Source organism: Gymnogyps californianus, chromosome 1 (genome assembly GCF_018139145.2).
Source record: "Gymnogyps californianus isolate 813 chromosome 1, ASM1813914v2, whole genome shotgun sequence".
NCBI classification, from domain to species: domain Eukaryota; kingdom Metazoa; phylum Chordata; class Aves; order Accipitriformes; family Cathartidae; genus Gymnogyps; species Gymnogyps californianus.
Genome location: NC_059471.1, coordinates 140160701 through 140186780, shown reverse-complemented (window position 1 = coordinate 140186780; position 26080 = coordinate 140160701). Strand labels below are relative to the sequence as shown.

The following is a 26080-nucleotide window of genomic DNA, read 5'->3' as shown; positions in this document are numbered from 1 at the left end:
GCGGTTGCCCTCTCGGCGCCATGAGCAGGCTGGGGCTGCAGCGAGACCTGCAGGAGGCTGCCGCCCTGGAGCGGCGGCGGCAGCGGGAGCTGCAGCGGCAGAGCCGCATCTTCAACGCGCGAGTCCGGACCATAGGGGTGAGGGCGCGGCCCAAGCCCCGGCCCGGCCGTGGGGAGGGATGGTGCCGCCTCACCCTGCTCCGATATGTTCTGAGGAGACCGGTCTAAAGCCGGGGCGACCCCTAGGGCAGGCCAGAGGAGGGGGCAGCCATGCCGGCCTGGGCGGGCGAGGGAAGCAGGGAGAAAACGCCCTGTGGCCTCTTTTAGAGGGCTGAGGCGCTTTTAAAAAGTTGCTGGTGAAAGAGAGTTGATACTCTCTAGGCATCGTCAACAGTTATTTTTGGCAGCTGTCGCTGGGTGGGGGGTGTGTGGGGTGTGTGAGAGAGTCTGAGGGGGACTTGTGTCTCACTGCTGTAGGGCTCAAGGCCAAGATTTCATTTTGCCTTAACAGGACAGAAAGATCAAGCCCTGTGTTTCAGTATCTGTGTAGGAGTTAACTTAATATAGTATGCTTTACTTTGGGGTAAGCCAGAAACTTGCAAAGTCAGCTCACACAATGTGGCATAAACAAATAAGTGTTTTTTACCTCTCTGCTCTGGTGATACTTCACTCATCTGCTTGATTCTCACTAGAAGCTAGAATCGGTGCTGTGAGAGGTTTATTGCTGAAGGGGATCCTGCAATTGGTCCCCATTTTGCATCAGGCAAAATAAGACAGATCCATCAGGCCATGTTTATGTATATGGAATTAATTGAGGTGTCTGATTTTTCTTGGAGTAGATGTCAGAATGCGAATGCCCTTAAGTCTGTGAAGGTCTGTGGGGATGATAGCTTCATTCTGGTGGGTTTTCTCCAGAGTCATCTATGCAATTTGCACCCTGAATGACAGAAAATTAGGTTGTATTTTATACCTATTTAAATTTTGGATGCGATAGTTCGTTTAATCTTCCTGTAATGTGTCCAAAGGCCCACATTAAGATTCTGTGTCGGTGCATGGAGGGAAGAGTGCTATGAGGTGAAGTAAGTTTAAATTCTGCTTGTAAAGTGTTTTGAGTGCTCTATGCCGATGCATATAGCATGTGTAAGTGCTGTAGCATTAACTAGCATGGAATCAAATTTAGAATGGGTGAAAATAAGTCCAATCTGTTGACTTCATTCGACTGGTAGAATTGCAACAGTTGTCAATTTGATCCATCTTGTCTCAGGTACGAAAACGTGTCTCAGGTCAGTGGAAGGATATCTTCACCTTATCTCTGACAGCGTCTTGGCTTTATTCTTGTCACTCTTATGCAAGAGTCATCGTAGTTGCAGAGCAAAGTAGCAGTTCCCATTTAATGAACAGGACAGGTTGTCCAGCCAATACAGCATCCTGACACATACGGTAGCCAACAATATACTTAAGTGGAAGGAGCTAGTAACCTTTTTTTAACAGATGTGGGATGGGTATAGTAAGATAGTTCAAATTTCTTCATCAGGAAACACATAATTTCTCTGTAAGATGGCTTTTCCGGAGCCTTAAAAATGAGATGTAAACCATAAATTCTCAGCTAATGGAATAGCTGAGAATGAAATAGCATATCTTGGTGTACCTTATTGAGCAATACTGAAGTACACCATCTGAAAGTCTTTCCCAAGTACTTTTGCAGAACTAACTTATCAGACAGGTTTTGATCCATTTACATGAGACAAACGTCTAAAATGAAGGAGAGCCCATTGGAGGAATTTTGTAAATATTTTTATTAATACCATTCGATGTACCTTATTCATTGGCTGAACAATACTGACAGAAGGGGCTGTTCTTGTGCTTTGAAGTTAGGCCAAGTCCAAAGCATGAAGGGTCAACAAATCTATACAGAGATACACTACATCAGTATTTCCGATGTGGTTTTAGATTCTTTGCTTTCTCTCTCTCTCAGCAGTTTAGCTGAGCAGCTGTCTCTGACAAAATTAAAAAATTAAGGTGATATTTGACTTAGACACCACAAATCCTTCAGCAGGGATTGAGTAGTTTAAAAACATGGAGATAATATACTGACTGGAAGGCAGAATGGGAACCGGGATTTTAATTTTTTTTCTTGATTATTACTAGTTTTATTATTACTTTGACTTCTGTATCTGTTTCCTCATCTGAGTAATGGAAAAGTAAGATACCGCTCTCTTCACTTACAGATTTAAGAATTTGTTCTCAGTAAATCACTCATTTCCCAAAAGAGTTCAGAGGAGTAGTCCAAATGAAAAATTACTTTCCATTTATATATGAACTATTATACATAAATACAAGTAGATTAGAAATCAGCTGCTTCAAACTGTTCATAGTAAGGGATTTGTTATTTTAACACTTAAAAGTTAAACCTGCAGCTTTATATGACTAGGAATGGTTGTTTTAGGGATGTATTCTTGTAAAGTGAAAGCTGTTCAAATGGGAGAGAACTGACAGCGTAACTGAATTTGCACACGCAAGTCAATACGTTGACTTATCTGTATTATTGCCAGAAACTACAAATGAAGTATTGAATTGCTCTTAACAGTGTTTTCTATAGTTATATGAAAAGCTTGGTTTCCCAAATGAGACCTCTAAATGAGTTGATATTTAATGCCCACGACACCATTGTTTTTGGACAATGATACCCTGTAGAATTCTTTATGGTTTCATCCTTGCTTACAGATTTACCTCTTTGCCTGGTTGGTATGGTCAGTAGTCCTTTACAGCATTAACAATGTGTATTTTCAGCCATGATTTGTTCAGGTCTTTCTGTCTTAATCTGAATAGTTTTTAGGCAAAGACTATCGAAATAGTTTACCAGATTCTTGAAGAATTGTCATTGTTTTTTGACAAATCTTTTAAAGACATTAAGTGACTTGACCAGTAAAAAGAAGAAAAAAGAAGAAATAAAATCCATGTTTCTGCCTATTAATTTGCCACCTTTTGTCGACAAATATGGGACATGATTCTTTTGCCTGAAATGTAGGTTGCTGCTACCATTTGATGATATGCCTTAGGGTATTATGCTTTGCTCAGGTACCACTCTCTAGGGATGTGAATATTCTGTACTGAATCTGTCAGCTCATTGTAGATGTCTGCATGTATCTCAAATGGCACCCAATATTGCATTTTGGCAACTACATGAATCCCACTCTATCAGATAAGACTGGAAAATTTCTTTCCATTCCCTGTTATTTCTTCAATGTACTTTTAGTGAACCATCTATATTTTTTCCAGATCTGAACTATTACAACTTCCTGTCATCATGACTGTCAAAATACTTACCCGCTTTATAAATGAAAGCAGAACAACAAGAAAAAGTAAAAATGCTAGCTATAATGGGGAAAACATATTCTGTGTAATACAGCTTAAAATGTTTGTATTTATAGCTCTATATATCATGTAAACGTGGTGTTTTGTTCTGATTCAGTATAAGAATATACCTATCATTATTAAAATGAAGCAAACAAACAAGAATATTGCTGTTTCTGGCTTTTCTTTTTATGCTACCTACATTAATTAGTAATGTGTATATACTTTGTTGGTAGTGGTTTTATATCTGTCTTGTACAACTGTGAATCAATGTAGCTTGACAATGCCTGTTTTTAATTGTTCAAACATAGTATCTCTTAAAGAGCTGCTTTTTTTCACTTTAATAGGTTGATAAAGATGCATTGGATACCCAGGTCAAGGATAGGAAAATTCAAGAAGCAGCTGAAAAAGCACGAAATGAAGAACTTGGTATATTCATAGATACTATGGTATTTCTGTGAAGAGTTAAATGTAGTTTACCATCTGTTTCCTGCTTTCTTTTTCCCTTCATGTATTTCAAACTGCTATATTTATTTCCAAATGGAGCCTATCTCCTTGAATCTTGCTATATAGCTCTATCTATATAAATCTATCAATCAAGATATATATATATAAGCACAATTGTAGGCTTTTCTCTAAATTCAGACATACAAACTGAACACTATAATGTGTAGTCCTATTTATGGTCATACATTTGCATTGGTACAGTATGTGTTTTCCTCAGTATCTTAAGATTTATATTGGCGTGATTAAACTGGTATACATTGCATAATAAGCTGGAATTTTCGGTGTTTTCTTTTAATAAATGTTGACAAATAGCATTTTTTAGAGACCTGAAGATATGGGAGCATTTTAAAAAAACTTAATTACTTAATACTGTTCTTTTCAGAGTAGTAGTGGCGAATTTGTTTGATTGCTTTCTTGTAGAGTAAGCCCATGTTCTGTCTGGCCATTCTTCAATAGAATATATAGATTCTATAGAATCCTCTGTAGATTGTTATTGCTAGAAGCACGAGTCATGTACAACAGGGCTGTAAGTAGGAGCCATTGCTGAATCAGGACACGTAGCCACACAAATATTTCATCTGTGTCCCCTGACCTCAAAACCTTTTTCGGCCCTCTGTGTTTGGAATGCTTTCCTGTGGTATCATGTGAAAAGGTCCCACAGACTGAGCTCTCTGTGGATTTCAAGAAGAGCTAGAATGGAGCTGCCAGCTTCCATGCTGTGCTTCTACGGCTGCTTGTGATTTTCCTGGCAGAATACCTGTCAGACTCTGACTCCTAGGAAGCTGCCAGAAGCAATGGGTAGTCTGGCAACAGGAAATGATCTTTTCTTGTGAATTATATTTAAATGGCTAGTTTTGGGTGGGGTTTGTTTGTTGTTTGTTTTTCTTCAAATCAATTACAGCATTTTGATTAAATGGGCAAGAGCTATTAAGCTCTTCAAAAACTGTTGGTGCCAGCCAATTATTTTAGTGCTATGGTTAGAAAAATCACTGGAACTATGGGACAACTATCTATAGTCCTTTCATTGGGAGCCCAATTTTTGTTTTGTTTCTTAATAAGCAACTTAATGTATTTCAGTTGTAACTGTAAACTAAGAGTGAATTGGAAGAATTAGTACACAGCACGTTTCATGTGTTACTGCAAGTTTTAATCAAATGAAACCTCGTAGCTCTAGCAGTATTTATTATTGTCTTTGTTTCACATGCATATGTTTCATTGTAACATTAATGAGATAATTGATACCTAAAAAACTGGAAGTATTTTTTAAGTAAATAATACTAACATTAGAGTGTTTGCTGGGCTGGTACTCATAGATCAGATACTCTTTCCTAACGTATAAAAGTTTGAAGACTTACATTCTATTTATTCCTCTTCAGAATTTTATTTTCCATCTTACATGTGCACTTCCATGACACATGCACTTCTAAGAGTTGTATTTTCATTGCGTTCATTTTTCTCTAGCTAATGAAATGAAGCAAAATGACAAGATCCTGTGTATGTTAGAAGAACGACACAAAAATGATATCAGAAACATAAATAAGGCTATCAGTGAATTTCAGAAGAATTTTCAGAAGCCAGAAACAAGACGTGAATTTGACCTGTCTGATCCGGAAGCCCTAAAGAAGGATAGACCTGCTCGACTTTCAGACAGTGATCCTCGATGTACTGTATCTGGCTTGCAGAAGTTTATGGGTGAAGACTTAAACTATGATCAGAGGATGAAATTTCAAAAGGAGCAGTTAAGAGAGTGGTCTCTTCAGCAACAGAGAGACTGGAAGAATGCATTAGCTGATCAAAAATTTGCAGGTAACAAAAGAAGACAATAAGGTTTTAATCTGCTTTTTCTGAAATTCTGATGTATCTGACAAAGATATGGTGTAGCCTATTGTGTCAGTTTGACATAGCAGTATTTTAGTATAGTCAATATTTAACTTCTAGAAATATTGCAGTAGTTTTTACTTTACAAGCTCTAATGTATTCAATATCTCACTTAAGGAATCTATATTTAATAACGTGGTGATTATAATATTACCTAGGTTTCATTTCTGTTTTATGCCTCAAATGAAGTATCGGAGCATTCTGAAAAACCATCTGTTTTGCATGCTAGATGGTATGTTTACTTCATCAGACCAAATTGTCCAATCTTTACTGTTCTAGAGCAGACAAAAATAATACTGATTTTTCTTTTCTAGTTTGCCATGAAACATTTTTTCTGCAGTAGTTAACATACTTTTTCATTTTAACTTTGTCTAACTGTTAAGACAAGATGGGTTACATAATAAACTGATTTTGCGAGTCACCTGAAATTCCAAGATGGAAAGCTTTGGTGGTAGGATTTGGAAATAGTTATGTAATTCAGCTTACTGTATCCGTAGCTCGTCTGTCTGTCTGTTTGTCTCTGTCTTGTAGTGGCTTACTCATATGGCCCACCATGTCCATGAATATTGACTAAATTTCATTTTAATCTAATTTAGATGATCTTTATGACAAGAATAGGATTGAACTTGACCAAAAGACTATGGAGCGACAACGAAAAGAAGAAGAAAACAGGCGTGCTGTTTGTGCAGCTACTAAAGATTTCAATAGAACCCAGGTACATTAATATTGGGTTTGTTTGTTTTTAAAAAAAGCAGAGACACAGAAAGAAAATAAAATGCACAAAAGTACAATGAGTAATGATGTTTTCATAGAGGTTTCTTAGCAGCTAACTTCCAAGGTTGTTTCAGTAGTTGGAAGATAGAATTTATTCTATTTGTCTTTTTAGTCTGTAAACTGGGGTACAGCAAAAGCCTCCTATGCTTCCTTCTGGTTTTATATCAGTTGTCGGATAATCTTAGCTGTGTCTGCCTGCTTTTCTTTTTGCTTGTGTGGAAGCACTACTACCAGTAGCTTTTTTACTTTATTGCTTACGTTAATTCCCCACAACCACTGGTTTTGGCACTTTGGCTGCTTCCTTGGTATTTGTGTACATGTCTCTTGGTTGTTTACCAAGCGTGCTTTGGAATCTGTTGAAACATGACATGAACCTTTCTCTGTCTGTCTTAGTACCATTATCTGTCATGCTCCAGTTCTTTATCTTACTGCACAGATTTTTTTTTTTTTTTTCCCGTTCAGCATATATGTACAGCTCAAAGGGCTACATGGACGCTATTAGTTTGGTTAAACTGTATTTGGTGTGACTTAGCTTTAAATTTATTTAGTCACATCAAAATAAGCCACATTAAAATACCTACATCAGGTATGGTATCTTTTGGTTCAAGTATATAAGCATGCAAGTCTGTGTAAGTGTTGCTTGAACCTTTCAGGGCACATTTGGCATATAATTTTGTTTATAGATAGCCCAAGGTAATTGAACAGGCTTTTGCTGCTTGAAATCATGGCTACTGAACAGTATTTTATATGAATAGCCACCAAAGTACCCTAAGTGGCTGGTGCACTTGGAGTAGCAGTAGTATCCCAAATAATTTTTGTCATACCAATGATTCCACGTAAAAATTCCTGGATTTGTGACAGGGTTTGGGGATGGGGTGGGAGGTTTGTGTGTGGTGTGGTTTTTAACGTTTGGGCATATATGTTCTAGTTGACTGGTGTGCATATTAAATATATAAAAAAGTCTTGCTCTTTGTTTTTTCTAACATAAGGGCATGATAATGGAGGTGGGGCAACAGTCGCCTCTTAGTTCTTATTGTCCCTTGCTATGTTGTATAGATTGGAGTTACAGCTTGCAGCTCTTTTTCTTCCTGAGGTAGGTAGTTAAGTTTACTTTTTTTTTTTTTTAAGACCATGATACTGTTTTCAGCTTTTCCTTTTTTTTGCTGAATGGTTGAGAAAAGCTCTTCTTTTTCCCTGAAATGATGTGCTGGCACAGTTGCTGCTTTTCTTTATTAAACATGGAAGCCAGAGGTTTCAGGTTGCCAGGCCTTTCAGTGATGTTGTCTTTAAGTGAAAGCTATGTTACAGAGGGATTTTCTATACATCTTTTTCTCAAGAGAGAAAACTAGGGCATTCAGCCTGAGAATGAACATCACAGAAGAAATCTCTGTATCTGACCTCAAATGTATTGAACAGGAGTCTCCAGCAGTTCCAGCATTCTGAGTAGCTGGTTTGAAGACCTTAACCTCTTGAGGGTACAGTCTCACACAGTGTTTTGCTCTACACACATCTGCTCTACCTGTCAGTGGCTGCCAAAAGAGGAATTCCTCTTTCCTGTTCCCTAAGTTTCATTCATTTTTTCTGCTGTATCTCTTGCAGTCGATCTAATGATCATGAAGCTTCAGGGTGTGTTAGATCATTTCCCAAATCCAAAAGAAAATGAACTCTGGTCTAGAATGAGTGACTGCTAGATCTGACTGGGAGGAGTGAATGCACAGTCTGAGGTGGCAGTAGAGGAAGGGAGAAAGCGAACCTACCCTTTCTAAGGCAACCCTCAGTTATTGTAATTTGGATAAAGTGTAATATGGGAATGCATCTTCAGAGAGGAAGAAATTTTCTAGAATTTGGCTTTGGATCAATCATTGTCTCCATGGCCATCATCTGTAGTCCTTATGGTTGCCAGTATCTTTAGGGGATGTAAAGAATAAAATAATTTTAAAAAACCAAACAAACAAAAACCCAAACAAAGAACCAACATAAAAACCAGCAAGTCATGTACTCCAGGAGAAACATGTTTTAGTCAGTCTGCTAGTAAATTAGTAAAGAATCCCAGCAGATGGCTGAAGGTAGGGTATCTCAGTTCTTCACAGCCTGCTTCATTACAAGATTTGATGTTGCTGCCCCCTGTGACAGTGGTTCAGCTTCCTCCACTTACCATAATACCATTGCTAATGGCTTTATTGCTGACAAGCTTATCGCTAATGGTTCTTTTTGTTCTCTGGAATTAATTAGCAGGACAATGAATTGATGATATGTTTGGTATCATATTTCCCAGTGGTTAAGGATCCTGTACTGTAAACATTTTAAGTGTGTGTAGTGTCTAGAAAATTAATTCTATCCTTCCTCTCAGATTTTCTCTTACCTAAGTATGTGTTAACTAGGAACACCAATATTGCTTTTGTCCTTGGTAGAAGAGAAGACTTCTACTAGCTTAAACTGTCGGTTATTCCTGCTGAAATCATTCGTACATAAGTAGTAATCATTTTAATTTGGCAAGCCAGGTAACAGAAATGAAGGCTACTCAGAGTCCTGGCTAGAATATGTATTTTTCACTTCTTTTGATTGTGATTGTGATGCCATAGCAGAATCTTACTGTTGCAGAAAGAGGTTCTGCACTAAGGATAATAACACTTGAGAATGCCCAATTTACTGGTACAGTGATAGATATACCGATTGTGTTCTTGAAATCAGAAAGAAAGAGTCTTCCTGCTGTATGTAGCACAGAACTTGAATCCTTTCCAAGACACTTTGTAGATAATGCTAAGAAAATGAGAGGATGTGATTACAGAGGATCTCTAATTTAATGACCTCATATTTATAGACTTGATAACAATCTTATAGACCTTATGTAGTTAGAAGTTATTCCTGGGCATACCACAACAGCTTGATAGTTTTCCTGATAATGTTGTTATCATGGACATTTGATGGCGTTATTCTGGTTCCTTATTCACTCAACATTATGCCATTACTAACACATTCAGACCCAGCCAACCACTTCAGAGAAACAGCTTTCAGGCTTTGAGTAAATTATGTATTTGCATTAACTGTGGAGCCTTTTTTTCACCTGAAATGCAATATTTGAGTGCCTAAACAGAAGAAGAATGGTAACTTTTTATCATTCTTTGAAGTGTGCGGTGCAAATATCTTTTATCACTTACATCTTATTCTTGATATTCAATGTCTAGAATCATCGATATTTCAACATTTTTACCATGTTTTCAGGCATGAGGAAACATAGTGCACATACTGATTTTTAACAGACCTTGCTAAGCAGAATTTCCTAGCTTGAATGTGCTGGATATGCAATTCTCTACTATGAGAGAAGTACCTGTATAATACAGACAAAGGAATTGTATTTACTATACAGATTAATAACACTTCTTTCACAAGTTCCTAAGACCCTGGATAGGTCACTCTGCTTATCTGTGAGCTTTGTGACTTAGTGATAAGGACTTCAGAAGCTGCGCATTCCTTTAGTCCTGTATTGGCAGCAGTTAGTTCCTCCCACACTTGAAACTTGGTGTTATTCTAAGCATGTGAAGTCCTGGCTTCGTAATGCTTCTATGTGTCTTTCTTCTTTTGCTTTATGACTTGAATCAACAGCGAAAGGAAGCATTTAGTAGTAGGGAAGATATATAATGTTGGATCACAAATCAAAATAAATGAAGGAGCATGTATTTGTGCATCTGTTTTTTTTCTGTGCTACACCAATGAATTATGTTTTATTAGGGATTTGACTTGATAGGTTAAATCTGATGCATTTTCCGAGTTTAAAATCTTTCTTTTGCAGTGTCGTTAATCATTGCATAGTAGTGCTACATGCATGACTATGCATAGAGCTGGGAGTTTCCTCCAGTAAGACTCCCAGGCAGCTCAGAAATTTTAGGCTCTCCCTCTTACTGAGAAGGTTAGGGTTACAAGGTCTAAGTGCCCTTTTTGGATCTGTTGCTAGATCACAGTAGAATGACATTAGTAAAGTGATCTACATAAAATTACACATTTTAAGCCTCAATAATTCTTCATCATAGGCCAGTAATTATGTGAGGTCCATCCAAAATGACTTTCTGCTAAACGTGATTTAATCTGGAGCATTTTCAGAACTAAAAATAATCACTCAATTCATAGTATTAATAAGCTAAAAGTACATACACACATATTCTGGTTCAGTGTCCCAAAAATAGGAGATGATTGAAAATATTTGGTGTTTTTTTTTTTTTCTTTTTTCTTGGAAATAGTAATGTCTTAGTTCCTCTCAAGTTATTATTGACTCTTCTGGAGAAAAAAAAAAACTTCAGGGAACACATTTGGCATTAAAAAAATTGCTTTGAACTTCTGGTAAAAATTGTACTCACTGACTTAAGTGAGGTGAAAAAGTGGCTGTTAGTTTCCAATGTAGTATTGCATGTTTTGATGGCAGAGCTGGTAATTACTAGATCTGAAGTTGATGTTTTTCCACTTGAAATTTGATTTGCTTGAGTTTTTCCATTTGTCTAAAAGTAGACATTTCTTTTCTTGGTCTAGAGTAGAGTGTATGTTCCTATTAGATGGCTGGTAATTATTTTTAAATATGAGGTTTTCTGCATCATCTAAGTTGAATTGTGGCTTAGCTAATTTATAATTCTAAAAAAATGAATTTATCTTTTATTAGTTTGTTTGCACATCACATAATTTTGTTATTTTAAGCAAAACCACAAGGCTGTTTTCGGCCATGGAATTTATTAATCTAGGATAGTATTATGTGTTATTTCTTCTTCTGTCTGATCCCTGGCAGGTTGTTGTCCATGTTTGCTTGGAGCAAATAGAAGTCGCTCTTTGACAGTCTCCAGGCGTGGTGCTTGGGAGAACTGCTGTCATCCAAACTCAAATTCCATAAATATAAATGTAGAGATAAACCCAGGTTAGCATTCCCCTCCGGTGGCATGGGTCACTATGCTTACTGAGTTAGGATTCTTCTCCATAACATTTGCAAAGGAGCAGGTTCCCACACATGTGTTTAGATAGTCCTGTCATTCTCAGTTGTTTATATCTTCTAGTTGCTCTGCCTACTAATTTTCAACTTCACCTTATATGCCACGGAAGACTGTTTTACCTGCTATGACCTTCTTGATGCATAACCTTTCATTTTTTATTTGTCCTCATGCACTTTCTAAACGTGTGTGTGCCAACCAGTGAACTACTAATCGGCAAGAAAAGTACAGAGCTCTTCTACTTAACTTGTAAAGTGAATATTCTCAAGCCAGTGATTTTTGAACAGAGCATGAGACAATCCTGGACAAACTGGAGAGATGGGTATCCACTGGTCTGTTGCAGTCAAGATATATGTGTAAAGCTATATATGCGAGAGACAGGCCTGGCAATCTGTACTCTTTGTGCCCTAGCAAGAAGGAGATTGATTACCTATCCTCTGTCCACATGGAAGCCGGCACTGTGCATTGTTCCAGATGGTTTAGTTTACGCATTGCAGAAGAACGAGACAGGATTAGAAATGGATGATGCATAGCATTATCATTCTACTTTGAATTAGTTTACTTAGTCTAATTCTTCTTTGGAAGGTAATTACTTTAAAGTAAAATCATCATATTTACTTTCTGGAGTTTTGTAAGGGGAAAATTTCCTCTGAATAGGAGACTATGACCTTATAGTGGACATTAGGAATAGTGATTTCCATAGGAAATGCATATTATGATTTCTAATACTACAGATGTATTCGTATAATATGATTCAGGTTTGCATTTTGTATCAGCAAAGGGAACACATTCAAGGCTGCATCTTCAGGCTTAACATAGGCATCTCCTGTCTGTCTGTCTGTTTGTTTTGAGTGCTTAATCATGCTGTCCATGTAGATTTAATATGTAATGTATATCAAGGCTAGTGATTCAAGATTGTAAATTTTTATCGTAAATTTCTTCCGTATTGTGTCTGGCCTCCAAATATGAACTGGTGTTTCCTTGTGGATAAATGTGAAATTATTTTTTATTTCATTCTGGCTTTTCTTATAAAACAAAAATATTTTTCCCCAAATTACTTTCTGTATGTGATCTGACAACATTAAAGAAATGTATACTATTAGATTTTCGATCTTAGCCAACAGGACCATGATCATAGTATTCATATGTGATGCTGTTGACAACTGTATGCAAGTTGGAAAGAAATCTGTTATGATGTGCTAACTTTGTTGCATCCCTTAGTTAATATTTTCTCTTGGAAAAACTATCAGTTCTCTCCTTTCACTGAATTTAGGCTGCTGAACTAGCTGAGAGAAAGAAGTTGGAAAAGTATCAAAAAATGAAAGATGACATGGATGAAATTTCCAGCCTCCTTCAAGGAGACTTACTTTCTGAAAACCCTGAACAAGCAGTCAGTTCCTTTGGTAGACATCGTGTGATCACAGATCGATGGAAGGGAATGAATCAAGATCAGCTGATGGCAATCCGTTACTCTCAACAGCAACAAGTTCTGGAGAAACTGGTATGTAAGCTTACGTGCATATTCTGTATTCCTGGTTGTAATAATATTATAGACAATGTTTGTAGAAGAAAATATTATTGATTGCCCTGCACGTTCCGTTATAAGACTGTGTTTTCCATTGATCTGAATTTTACCCAAACTTTAATCCATCAAACTGAACGCAGTGTCTCTGAAGCAGCTGGAAAATGTCGTGGAGCAGCAGGAGTGGGCTGGAGTCCTGGAGGAGGGCTGGGAGGAAGGTTGCTGTGGAACCTGGGGCCAAGGGGCCTGGGGGATCTTGGGGCATGGTCCATGGTGGCCCAGCTGAGGAGCAAGGTCCTGCACAGCCTGAGACCCAGGCTTCATGGTGCAGTTTAGGACTTGAAACTGCACAACTGCCTGCCAGGGATGAGGAGGAGTGGGCTGCTCCATAGGGGAAGAAGAGCCAGGAGCTGAGGATGAGAGCAGGGCAGGCCAGAGCAGTGTTCTCATGCTCAAGGGTACTCGAGTAAGACAAATAGAGCAGGTCCGGTGATCCTGCTCATGCATATTTCATAGTCTTAAAAGTTCACGAATGCAACGGAATTTCCTTTCTACCACCCCACACAGCTGTGAGCCATGCTCTGGGATAGAATTACAATAGAAAAACTAAATATTGCTGATAATTGCTGCTCTAAAGGTATATGGAAGCAGGCAGTCAAAATTAAGAATTCTACCCTTCCTATGCAGTCATGAGTGTATAGGCCTAGGTATTGTGATGTTGGAAGCTACCTACCTCATTCAGTGCAGAGGCTGAATTCATAACAGCTAACGAACGGCTGTTCAATTTTATTTTTTAATCCCTACAATACCATATGCTACACTATGTCTTATCTACTGCTGTTATTAAAGCTGAAGATAGAATTGTCATTTTCCTGGCTCTCCTACGACCCTAAAGTGAACCCATTCAAGTAGTTAAGCTGGCAGAAAATGAGCCCCACCAAGAAAAGTGAGGTTTTTTGCAGGCCTGGTTTCTTGAATCAGTTCAGTGTGATGTCGGACAAGAAGTGAGGAAGTGATAGTATAACAGGGGCAGAGGAAAAAACAGTTTGTGTCTACTCATCTAGTGTTGGTGGCTCAGTTATTACACTGAGTTAGCCGTATGATGAGCCATACTGATGTCTACTAACTTCTGACCTCAAGAAGTTACAACTCTTGCTAACAAGAACTTAAAAAAAAAAAAAAAAAAAATCTGTCTTGCTGCTCTGGGTTTTTAGAGGGCGCTAATATGTCAGAGAGAAATCGTGATCTACTGATTAACTTCTGCCAGGCAGTAGATCCTAATTTTCTTACTTTGTGCAGACGTAGGATTCTGTCTTGCTCCCTGGAAAAGGATGGCTTTCTCACCTGCAGTATCGTACTTCTGCCTAATGCATGGGCTCCTACCTAGTTTGGAAGTGCTTACTTTTTCTCGCTATTTGAAATGCTACCCCTAGTGTTCAGTAAAGGCAATCAAGTTTGTTTGGATGAATTTACCAATCAGACTTTATATAGACTGTTCTGTCTTTGAACAAAGAGAAAATGAAGCATTTTTTTCACTCCTGTAGAGACTAAAAGAGGAAGAACGCCGAACAGATGCTGAATGGGACAGGCAAAGTATACAGGCTGCGAGAGCGCAGTTGGTTTTAGAGCGGCATCAACAACGACAGAATCGGGAACGCCGTCGAGCTGTAGATAATGTAAACGCAGAGCTATCTCAGGAGCAGAAATCAAAGTAAGTACCAAAAGAGTTTTCTTCTTTTCAAATAAAACTCTTTACCATTAACACAATAGCTTGGCTTTCAAAGAGCTTTTTTACTTGTATTGTTTGTTGCTTTTTTAATACGCTTGTTACAAGCTTATACTTTTTAAAAAATCAACAATCCGGCTTGTGTTTTTCAGTACTATTTGAACAATCTTCAAAGAGTAGGTTATGATTGTTACTGACTTACATGTATGAATTAGCTAGAATTCTTAAAAGTGTTCCACTGACAACAGACGGTTTATATAGACAGCAAAATAGACAATAAATACAATTAACTATGCAGACAATTATATTATCAGGTGTAAAACAGTACATGTTTCTTTAATTTACCTTAGCTTTCTGAAAGAAAAAAGGATGGGTATCAGTAGAACTGCCAGTTTCTGATAGCTCAGGGTTAAGCTAATGGCACAAACAAAGCTTTTCCATTATGTATGACAAAACTAGATGATTCTTTAGCTAACCACTGGACATGTCTTGGTGGACAGGTCTTGTGTCTGCTCTGACAGGAAAGGAGGAAGATAATATGTGAAGGAGAAAAAAAAAAATCAAACCAAGTGATTTGGTGTTCTATTCTTCCAGTCTCTTTTTTTTTCTTTTTTTTTCTGCATGCATGCATGCATACATTTTGCAAAAGAATTTCCCGTATCTGATGCCTTCCTATTATGAAAGCAAAAATTCAGAATTGTGTTAATTTAGTTTTTTACTGTGAGATTTTTGGAAGGTTATTTTAGGATGAAAAAAAAAGTTTGCTATATTGAGACGAGGCATACGTTTTGGAGAAAAAGATCTAGATATATTAAATTCCATTTCTAATAATTCTGAATTTTTTGAGCATTCATGAGTGTTTATGCGTTACGTCTTCTTTAGGTTTCTCAGTTTACCTCTATATTATAATGAGAAAACATTTACTAACTGCATTTTTTTTATTTATTGCTAGGAACATTTATCTTAAAGAAGAAGCATATTCAAATTTTCCAACAGGCCAGTATTACGCACAGTTTAATACAACCAGCCGATGACATTTTGGATAAATCAACCTGAAATATACAGAAGTATGTAGACATATTAAAATTTTTAAATGAGCAATCCCATGTTTTATTATTTTTATCTGTTCCCTACCCTGTTCAAACAGTGGACTGAAACTAAAGGACAGTCTGCTAGGCTACATCTGTTCTAAGAAGAGGAAAACATTGTAATAATTTTAAAACTTGATTGTTTTTCTAAAAAGTACTAGTAGATTCAGTAGTAGGTTGTTTGGCTATTGTGTCTTAGGCTTAACTGTAATATTTACATTATCCATGCCTTTAGAAATCAATTTCTGGAAAGGAATCACAATTTAAAATATAATGCTACTTTATGCAACTTGGTCAGAGGGGAATGCTGCCTGACATCGATCACAAGTGATGCACACTTAGCAGATTCTGTGGGAGGGAAGAAAGATGACCTAGGCAGAAAGTTTTGGGTTTGTTTGTTTGTGGTTTGTTTTTGTTTGGGGTTTTTTTGGTTGGTTGGTTGTTTTTTAAAGCAAAAAATGCAGCCAGACACAAAAGCAAACAAAGAGGAAGAAATAGACAAGTTGGTCAGAAATATTGCTTTTATTTCCTGAATAGTAGGAATAAGAAGAGAAGATTTCGATAGTTACCAAGGTGATTATAGCATTGAGACATGACACAGAAATGGAATGTGTGTTATAGTAAGTGGGGAAAAGTATGGGGGAAAGTATTCCTATGTACACTGTCACTCATTAGAAATAACAGAGAAAATGTAAGGGCAGTGTGCCTCTAAAGAAGAGCGTAGGGAGAGTTTACAGATGTGATGGAAGAGGGGGGGAAAAGCAGGCATTCACCAAACAAAATCAAGGAGAAAAATCCTAGCTTGTGCAGGGTAATTCAGGGAAACAGTTTGCTTCCTGTCTTTATGGTTGCAGAATTGACCTAGCAATGGAAGAATCAGTCAATGATATTTGAAAAATGGGCAAGTGAAACACATGGGAAGAAAATACAGAGAAGCAATGTAAGCAACTAACTGCACAAGAGAAATGGATGATGGAGATAACCAGAAAATGAAATCCAGAAGGGAAAGAGATGACATACAGAGGACTGGGAAAAGGGTTAGAAGACTTAATGATCTAAAACAGAAGAAAGAATGAGAGAGAGATGAGAGATTCAGCTAAACATCCAAGACCTCTAAGACTGTGAACCCTCAATAAAAATAGAGAGGCCATTTATGAGAATAGATCTTGAAATAAGTATGTGTAGCTGGCCAGAATCTGGAATGTAAACTTGGGGTAAAAACGTCCTGATAATACTGGCATGGAGTCTGCTGCTTGTTCATTGCGTCAGGATAAGTGATAACTTTGAATCCTGGTGAAACAGGTTGAAGATGAGTACACCAAGCTAAGTAGGAAAGATGTTTAAAGAAACTGAGGCTGAGGTAAACTCTCCTGAGTTATTCTCATCTTTGTGAAAATAATGAAGAATGCGTGGTTCTCAAGATAGATATTATTAGGAGGATTTTGAGATGTTTGAAGGAAGCATTCCTTGAAAGGGGACTGTTCAAACAGGTCTGTTTGCATTCCTTGAAAGGGGACTCTTTTCAAACAGGTCTGTTTGCTCAGCTGAAATAGTGGCCCTGTGGGATCAGGCTGAAATGACTAATTACCATTTTGAACCAGGTCATAACAACAGGAGTTTGGAAAAGACTGTCATGTTAATCCCTCTAGATGGAGAGGAGGAAGAAAATCGAGTAAGGAGAACATAAAAATGAGTAAAGAAGTGTCTTGGGGCAGGATAACCCATAGCAAAAAGATATGTCCTGATTTTAGTATAGTAATACAACTGGAACTAACTGCAGTGTAGATGGAAACTAGGTAGAAAAGCAGTGTGGCTGGAATACAGGAACTGAAGAATGTGCTATTCAGAAAAGGTAGAAGATAAGGCTGAGAGGGGATCTCACTTGCACTGTTAATGACGAGCCGGACTACAAAGAAGTAAGAAGAGATGGTATTCAAGAGATTCTAATGTGATAACATTGGGAGATCCATTTATTTGTCAGACTGGGATTCACACGTGGCTGGATGTCTTTGTAGTGTTACCAAATACTGTATTAAATTGACAATCTCAGGAGTGCAGGTACTTGTCTTAGAATAGAAAGGCCGTCAAATGGGGTGGGAGGATAAAACAATAAGCTATCTATAGTAGTTTTCATTTAACTAAGGTTGGTTTTGATCTGTGTGGAATATCTCAGGCTCTGACTTTTCTTTTTTTTAAACTAAAGTTTTAGTTACGTGACAGAAAAACGAATAAAGAAAGTGTTGAAAAGTTCATGACGTTGTCTTCATTTGTCCAACTCGTGTGAGTGGATGTTTACAGACTTTACGACAGCTGTACAGTTTAACTAAAATATGCTGGACCTAGTCAGGTGACATTTGAGCTTCCTTAAGGAAGGACTACATGATTAAAGCCTTTTTGTATTTACCTACTCACTTGCTTGAAAACTTTTTATAAGAAGTTACAAAAAGGATAGGTTTCTCAGTTATACTACAAATAAGCCTTTAGATAGAAATTCAAAACAAGAAGACTCTGACAATTCAATAATTGGGTAGGATCAGGCATCACTAAATTCCCTGGAAAACTTTCAGCATCATCAATCATATTTGCAAGAATAACCATGCTACATTCTACCTGTTGTTTCAGAATACAAAAACTGAAATTTATTTTAGATGTTAAAAAAGAAGCACAATCCAGTTGTAGGGAACACGCTTAATGTAAAGTGAAAAAGGTCTGATTAATTGTTGTTGATATTTTATACCAACTTATTTTGCACTGAAACAAGCCATGTTTTCACCAGGCATATCTCAACTGAGTAGGTGATAATAAGGGGTTGTGGTGCAGGAACTTCTTAAACCTGTATGGTTCTATAACAAAAAAGATGTGGACTGGTATCTTCAGCTTTTGAAATGTCACTCTCTTAACTTTTACTGCTGAATATTGAAATAAGTAGACAAGATGTATTAAAAGAGCATTAACTGATTGCAGGTGCTGTTTGAAAATGTTTGTTGGTTTCCATTACTGAGGTAATCTTTTCTTGGTGATATTTGTAGATATGTCTAATAAATACGGCAGTGAAAAAGACAGTGTCTTCTGTATGAGGATATGGACAGCTAATTGGAATAAGTACAAATCACAACTGTTGGAAGTAGAGGGCTAGCAACTATCTCTTTAGGAAAAAAAAATATTTTCCATTTAAAAAAAAAAAACTTTTAAAAAAACTGAGTACTGCATAAGAAGTTCCTAACACTGATCAGTTCCTATTACTGTCCTTACAATTAGCCTAATTAATTAGATGCTAGTACTACAAAATTGTCCACATGTTAAATGGTCTTCTTCGAGCATCACTGAGGTAATTTGGGTAAGATGTACATGCTAGATGTACTTCTTCTTGGGGCTTTTTACACTCATATTTTTAATAATTTCATACAGTGTATGCACAAAAGCTTTTATTATTCTAAAATATTAAATAAAAAGTTATTTTTTTTTTTTTTTTTTTTTTTTTTTTTTTTTTTCACTTATTCCTAGAAGGACTATTGAAGAGTAAATAATTCCATATTAGAGGCATTTTCATATTAAGCTACATTTCTTTGAATATTGTATATTACGTTATAGATGAACTTTTATTTCCTCATCTGAAGAGAGGCTAGCATGAGATTGATCTTTTTGTAGAGCCATTAAAAAAAAAAAAAAGGTTCTAATACTGTTAAATTCATGGATGTTAATGACAGCAAAATTTGCCTAGCTAATACTCCCAAGGCTAATGATTATTCCCTGTCTGGTCTATTCACTCTCTCATCTTCTTTAATCTAATGTTGCTGTATACTTCCTGAGTTACATCCAGGACATACTTCTAACAATATCTACTTGCTTTTAATTTTCAAAGTTTATACTTCTATAACATCGCATATTAAACGTCAACAGTATTATTTCCATACTGAAAAGGCAAGTATTAACTTTCATGAGCAGGTCACTGCCTGTACCTCATAATATAATTTCATTCATATAATTGTATTTGCTCTTAGTTTTGTTGTAAGCAAGACTCATGTAGCAAAAAAGAAGATTGGATCTACAGATGAACATAAACAGGCAGGTGAAGGGGTGAAGAGTGAAAGTGGTCTTGACAGAATTTACATGCACCTTAGAAAAATGCCTTTGAGCAGGATAATGGTGATTACTTTCCGGGAAAGAAAACACAAAATAACTCTGTCTGTTGTAGAAGCCATCAATGTATGTTAAGTGACGTTACTCCCTGCTGTGGGGAATTTCATCATTATGAATTATGGATAGGAATATCATTAGGAATTAAATCTGGAGCAAAGGTGTGACCCAAGGAGATTCTTAGTGTAAAAGATTCTCATGGCAATCAGTGTTTTTGGATATGTTTGTAGTTCTTTAGTGTTTAAATTGGATTGGTATAAATCTTTGTGTTTCATTGGAATGTGAACTAGCTAATTATATATGTAAATGAGATAGATTTTTCAGTGTATCTCACTATTTGTGACGTAGTGCAAAGTGCATAGTGAAGTCTTTTGAAATGATAGTAATTGGTGTGAGCAAATGAGTTTGAAATTCTGTGTATGGTTACCCTTTTTCCATTCCTTTCCCTAAAGATGGACTAAGAAGTGTGACAGAATAAGTATCCAACTAAGTCATTGTCCTCTCTTTGATGGAGGAATATTCGTTTCCAGCAAACTGTCTCAGGGACTTCCAGAGCTATAGGTGGTTGTTATTACAATTAGTAACTGTGATTAGAAAAATCTTACACTTTTTGAATCCACATAAATTTAGCATCCAGGATGTATTGTTGCAGACTCCATACCCTTTTTTGTTTGTTTTTGAACCTGACATCTTCAAGCTTCGTCTGGTTCTTGTTAATCTTTTTATGAAAATATTTTAAAAAGTTGAACATCTGTTCCCTGTATTCTTTACAGTTTTTTTTAGACCTTTGTCACATCACCATTTAATCTTCCCTTTTTCTAGGCTGAAGAATCCTTAGTTGGTTCGGTTATTCCTCATTAAAAAGCTGTCACATAGATTTCTCAGTCCTTGTTACCCATTTCTGTACTTTTAAAAATTTTATTATATAAACTTTTTGAGATGAGGGGGTCAGAACATTGTGTAATAATGACATTTTCTGTTTTATTCCATATTTTCCATAGTGTATATATGTATATTTCCATACATTCCCAACATCTGTTTTGTTTTCTTGGTCATTGTTGAGCACTGAGATGCATTTTTATAGAACTGTACTGTAACTTGGAGATCTTTTTCTTCAGTGGTATCAGCTAGTTCAGGGCCACCAAAATATATGTATAAAATTAGGGCTGTGGGTTGGTTTGGGTTTTTGTTTTTTGGTGGGTTTTTTTGTATGCATCACTTTTGGGTTTTTTATATCAAACTCCACCTACCATTTTGTCTCCCCATCACTCGGTATCACTAAGTTCTCGTGCAGTTCTCACCATCTTTCTACTACACAGGTAGGTTAATATGATCAGTAAAGTATACGATCACAATATTTACCTCCTTTTTCAGTATGTTGATTACCATTTTACCTAGGACAAAGGCTTGTGGGACTTCATTAGTTATTTCCCTTCAAAGTAGACCATTCATTCTTGGCGACCTGTTACTGTCCATTTTGTTATGCTGTTCTGTAATCTCTGTAATCAACATAATGGCTTGAGACATCTACCAATATGTTCCACATAATAAAGGATTCTGGTTTGGAAACATCCCTGCTCCCCTCCACTGTGAACACACAAAAAATCTCTTAAATCTGCTTGCAATGACCTTAGTTCTTCTGACTGCTGCTCTTACAAATTTCATCTCCTACAGGCTTCTCTTTCAGATTACCTGCTACTGAGGTATTCAGAAATGAATACAAATTTTATGCCTTTACTTTAGAGATCCTTAAACTTCTTTTTGGTCTGTGTTGTTAAGTTTTACATTTAACATGCCAGAGTTTGGGGTTTGTTTGGTTGGGTTTTTTTTTCCCCACTGCTTCTGCCACTGACCATTGGAGGTAAGATGGCATCCTTCAAAGAGTTTACTTTCTTGCCTAGTGATGCTTGGGGAAGTTTTGTTCTCTCTAAGGTCTTGATAATGTTTAATTTTGCTTACTTTTATTATTTTTAGTAGTTATTTTCTTAACTAGGAATTTTCATAATCTCTAGCAAATGAATTTAAAAGATCATGTCAAAAATATTTCCATTGGTTTTATTTTACTATATAGGTGAGAGAGACAAAATAAATGAAACAAACAAACCCCCCCCCTCTTACCCTCATGCCAGTGGGCCGTTTATTTTCTTCCAAGAATATATGAATTTTCCAGTTTTATCGGTTAATTAAAAGTTTACAGAAAAATAAGTCTGCTGGTTTGTTTGCTATTTTACAAGAAGAGATGGCTGAGTTACTAAGTTGTGATAATGTAATGCCATCTCTTTCTCCAACTTATAAAACACAGAAAAGCCTAGTAAGAGTCTTGCAGATATTAGTGAGCTTTGGATCAGCAGTGAGTAGGCAAGGTTCAGCTCTTTTTTGTTAAAAAATCAGAAATTACTGCAATTAAACATCACAGTAGCTAATGAAAGACAGCTTTGAAGTAAAATTTAATACTTTTATTAAAGTTAGGGTGTTTGCACGGTACAAGAAAGATGTTTAAAGTGTATCTCCAACTTAATCAAAACATGCTGAGAAACAGCAAATTTTCAGTTAAAAACACCCAACAGAGCATCATAAATCCAAAAGGAGTAAACAGACCTTATACAATAATTTCTTAGTGTTATTCTGGCTCAAGTTTGACCCTTCACTAAATTTTTTCATCTGTGGCTTGAGTAAAATTAACCTCTGAATTGAACTAATCAGAATTAAGCCTATTACATTACTAAATTTTGTATTTGGTTGGGTAAATGACGTTCTGTTTATATCATCACAAGTCATTGAATTCTTTACAAATAGAAGAAATGTCTACTGGAAGAATGCAAATCTTTATGTGTAAAGTTGGTATAATGAATATGGATTTGAAGGAGTTCACTTAGTAAATCGCTGCTGTTATTTTGGCAAGTTGCATAAGCAAGTAGTGGAGACTCAGTAATATTAAAGAGATTTCTGCTCTTGTAAACATAGCCATTTCAAATACTGAAATTTGATTATAGAATGAGAAAAAGTAATAATTATCTTTTTTCTATTCTGTTTCATATTTCTGTGAGGATCTTGATATTTCTCTTTTCAAATGCATTCTTTTTAGAACACTTTCTCAGAACCAGTTTTTAGCTACTTGTGTTAAACTGAAGATAGTGTTTTGTATCAAATTCAATTCAGAGGACATTAACCTCAAAACTTGGCAATGTAGACAGGTATGTTACATAATCACAAATTTAATTTACAAATCAAGGCAAAGTATTCATAGACAAAGGGGCATATAGATTTTAAAACTGGAAAAAAATAGTTTGGGAAAAAAATCAGTTTTTGAATGGATAAACTACATTTTACTAAGATTTCCTGGTTTTCCTGCTGTAAGGGCAAAGTTAAGTTTTAATTGCAGCTATTAGTGAAATGTTATTAGTGTTTTCTTCTTATCTAATGTTACTTTAGTAACGCTAATAAATAAAAGCACTTAATGAAGGAAGCCAGGTCAGTTCTGGTTTTCCTACTGAATTGTACTGTTCTTCATTTGCTTCTCATATACCTCCACATCTATTTCCTGAGGATACTATGTTCGTTCCCAGCCCTGTAATACAACAAAATGGTACTTCAAATTCTTGAAGCAAGGAAATATTCTGTATGAATTAGGGAGAAATCAAATGTTAAGTCTGTTCAAGTAAATTGTATGTGTGATTTCTGTCATACCATGTTGCAATTATTAATGGAGTGAAATGCTTTTCAGATGACAGCACACGGAACCTGGAAAAACTGAATATCTAGCAGACACTCTACTCGGTTAAAGGCTGATGATATACTGGGAGTATGAGGAGTACTTCAGGTGATCATTTAATCAGGATAGGTATTGCTTTTTGGAAGCAGAGTTTTATCCAAATGTGAATTTATTTAAAGGTTGGTTTAGCTTATTGTTTTTTAGTTAACTTTATTAAATAGATTATCACTACTGTTCTGTAAGTTTCTGTTGCTACACATATATATCTGTGCCTATTTTTGCATGAATCTTTGAATATTTTTTTAGGACTTCAGCATACTTTTTGTTGGTTTAAATACTTTTTCAAATATACTGTCCTCTTCTTTTCTAGATTTATTACAAGAGTTATTAAACAGGACTGCATTGCACAGCCAGACAGCTTACTGATTGTATATACTACCTGCATTTTATGCAGTCAGTTTCAGAAAGATGCTCCTTACTGCAGTTTAAAGCCATAGTTCTTCTTGACTAACTACCAGCCAGGAGAACTGATCAAAATATATGCAGGCGACTAGTCATGAAAAGTGAGTGCCATATGAATATATATTTGTCCCAGGTCTAGAGAAATAGGTACTAGTTACTTCACTGATGTATAGAGTGTAAAGTATTTGCATGAGTATTTGCCAGTCAGGAGAGGAGGACATTACTGTTAGAGCATCAATAGCAAGAAAAATGCTAACTCAGAAATGTAGTGCTGCTTAGCAAAATTATAGTGAACTCTCACCCTGAGAAATCTAATTCCTGTGGCTTCTTATTAGCAATCCTAATTCTTCACAGAAGAAACCACAAAAATCTTGTCTGTAGAAGAAACCACAGAAAATAAACAGCAGCCGCTAGACGTCATAGTAGAAATTGCACAATTGCAGTTAACACAGCAAAAAATACTCATGCTAAGCTCCAAAAACTAATAGCTTCCTTCTTTCTATCCTTAGAAAAGATGGATAACGGTAAGTAATTCTTTTGTAATAATATGTGATCTAATCTAATTATGCCATTTTGCAATAATACAAGAGAGTGGAAATAATGAGGATCCAGATACATCATCATCACACCAACTTGAAACAAAAAAGCACTCCAATATGTGCTCTGGCTTTCTTAACAGAATATTTGCTGTTACAGTGGTGGTGTTTGAAATATGTTAAAAAAGAAAGAGTACTGTTTATGACACAGCATATAAAAATGAAAATTATTTGGCTTTGGGCTTTATTAAATTTTCTATGACCTTTTTCCATCAATAAAATTTAAGAGTTAATTCATACCACTTCCTTAATTGAAAATGCTAGGAAGGAGGTGAGGATTGGAAAATACTGCATATACAGGAAAAATTGACAAAAAGAAACAGCCAGCTACATAAAGATATTACCACTTTTTAAAACAAAAGATTTCATTGGTAATATTAAAATATTAGTTGCTGTTTTAATGCTGTCACTGGCAATTAAGTGATGAGATTAAAACATAGATGTCATGAAAATTGTTTAAAATACTTGAAAACAATGACAATGCTCTGGAATCGGGATGAGTGAAGAAATTAGTGAAAAGATAGATAAGAAAACAGTAAAACTGGTGAACAGTTTAATACTGTAGTATATGAGAAAACTCAGTTAAAAGAAACTGTGCAGACACATAATAATTGGAGTTTGATTATTTTACCCATTTGCTACTCAGCAGTCTCCAGCAAACCATCTAGCTGGAAAATGCTGTCTGTCTTATCACATGCAGAAGGATCCACTGTCCTTTCCCAGGTTCATGCTCCTGCTGGGACAACAGTCAGTCTGAAGCAATGAAAAGTTTGAGTTATGAATTCCTGGGAGATTCAGGTCTGCCTGTATCTGTAGTCATCAGAGTCCAGCTCAGACATCTGAGTACTAAGTCTAGACTCAAGATAACTGAAATTGCAGTGGATCAATTTTTTAGCCTACCACTGTATGTATGAGCACGTAATGTGTAAGTGTAGATGCATATACGTACACATAAATGAAAGTGCAATTTTCAAAGCCATCTGTTTAGCTCCTGCTGACTTTAAAAAAAAATAATAATAATAATGGGCTTCCGGAAGGATGGCCTGCAACAGAGTTCATTCCGACAGAGATCATAAGCTTTTTTCTACAAAGAAAATGTTTTTCATTGAAAGCTTAAATGACTGAAGAATGAGAGATACTGCCAAGGCTAGCCAAGTGTTATACAGCTGGTGTAGAGCTGGGAAATAGCTTATTTCTTCGATGAACTGCATTAAGGCACAGTCTAATGGCTCTTAGCTTTTCTTTTTTTGAGACCTTAGTAGGATGTATAACAGTTCTTAACAAAACAGAGCATTAGTCACGTGTGGTTCAAACAAGTGAGTTCTGGCGGTGTATACCTATGTGTGTTTAAAAGGTAT

General features: G+C 36.3%; 1 protein-coding gene across 2 annotated transcripts; it reads left to right on the top strand.

The window, feature by feature from the left end:
* The first annotated feature begins 17 nt into the window (after positions 1–17).
* Positions 18–17073, top strand: RIBC2 (RIB43A domain with coiled-coils 2). 2 transcript variants are annotated; one of them, XM_050906340.1, is made up of 8 exons: positions 21–137; positions 3701–3782; positions 5322–5666; positions 6335–6453; positions 12753–12980; positions 14546–14712; positions 15680–15794; positions 16670–17073. In XM_050906340.1, exons 1-7 carry the CDS (start codon positions 21–23, stop codon positions 15759–15761), a joined length of 1140 nt encoding a protein of 379 aa, XP_050762297.1. In that variant the 3' UTR covers positions 15762–15794; positions 16670–17073. The 2 variants fall into 2 exon arrangements, with proteins under 2 accessions (XP_050762306.1, XP_050762297.1); XM_050906349.1 differs by lacking the exon at positions 16670–17073 and having other exon boundaries at positions 18–137; positions 15680–15915.
* Positions 17074–26080: the final 9007 nt, after the last annotated feature.

What these genes read in the sequence shown, in the direction of transcription:
- RIBC2 (XM_050906340.1), top strand. Translation starts at nt 21, where the DNA reads ATGAGCAGGCTGGGGCTGCAGCGAGACCTGCAGGAGGCTGCCGCCCTG. An exon ending in AGCTGATCAAAAATTTGCAG is followed by an intron (nt 5,667 to 6,334) that starts GTAACAAAAGAA and finishes AATCTAATTTAG; the next exon opens with ATGATCTTTATGACAAGAAT. An exon ending in AACAAGTTCTGGAGAAACTG is followed by an intron (nt 12,981 to 14,545) that starts GTATGTAAGCTT and finishes TCACTCCTGTAG; the next exon opens with AGACTAAAAGAGGAAGAACG.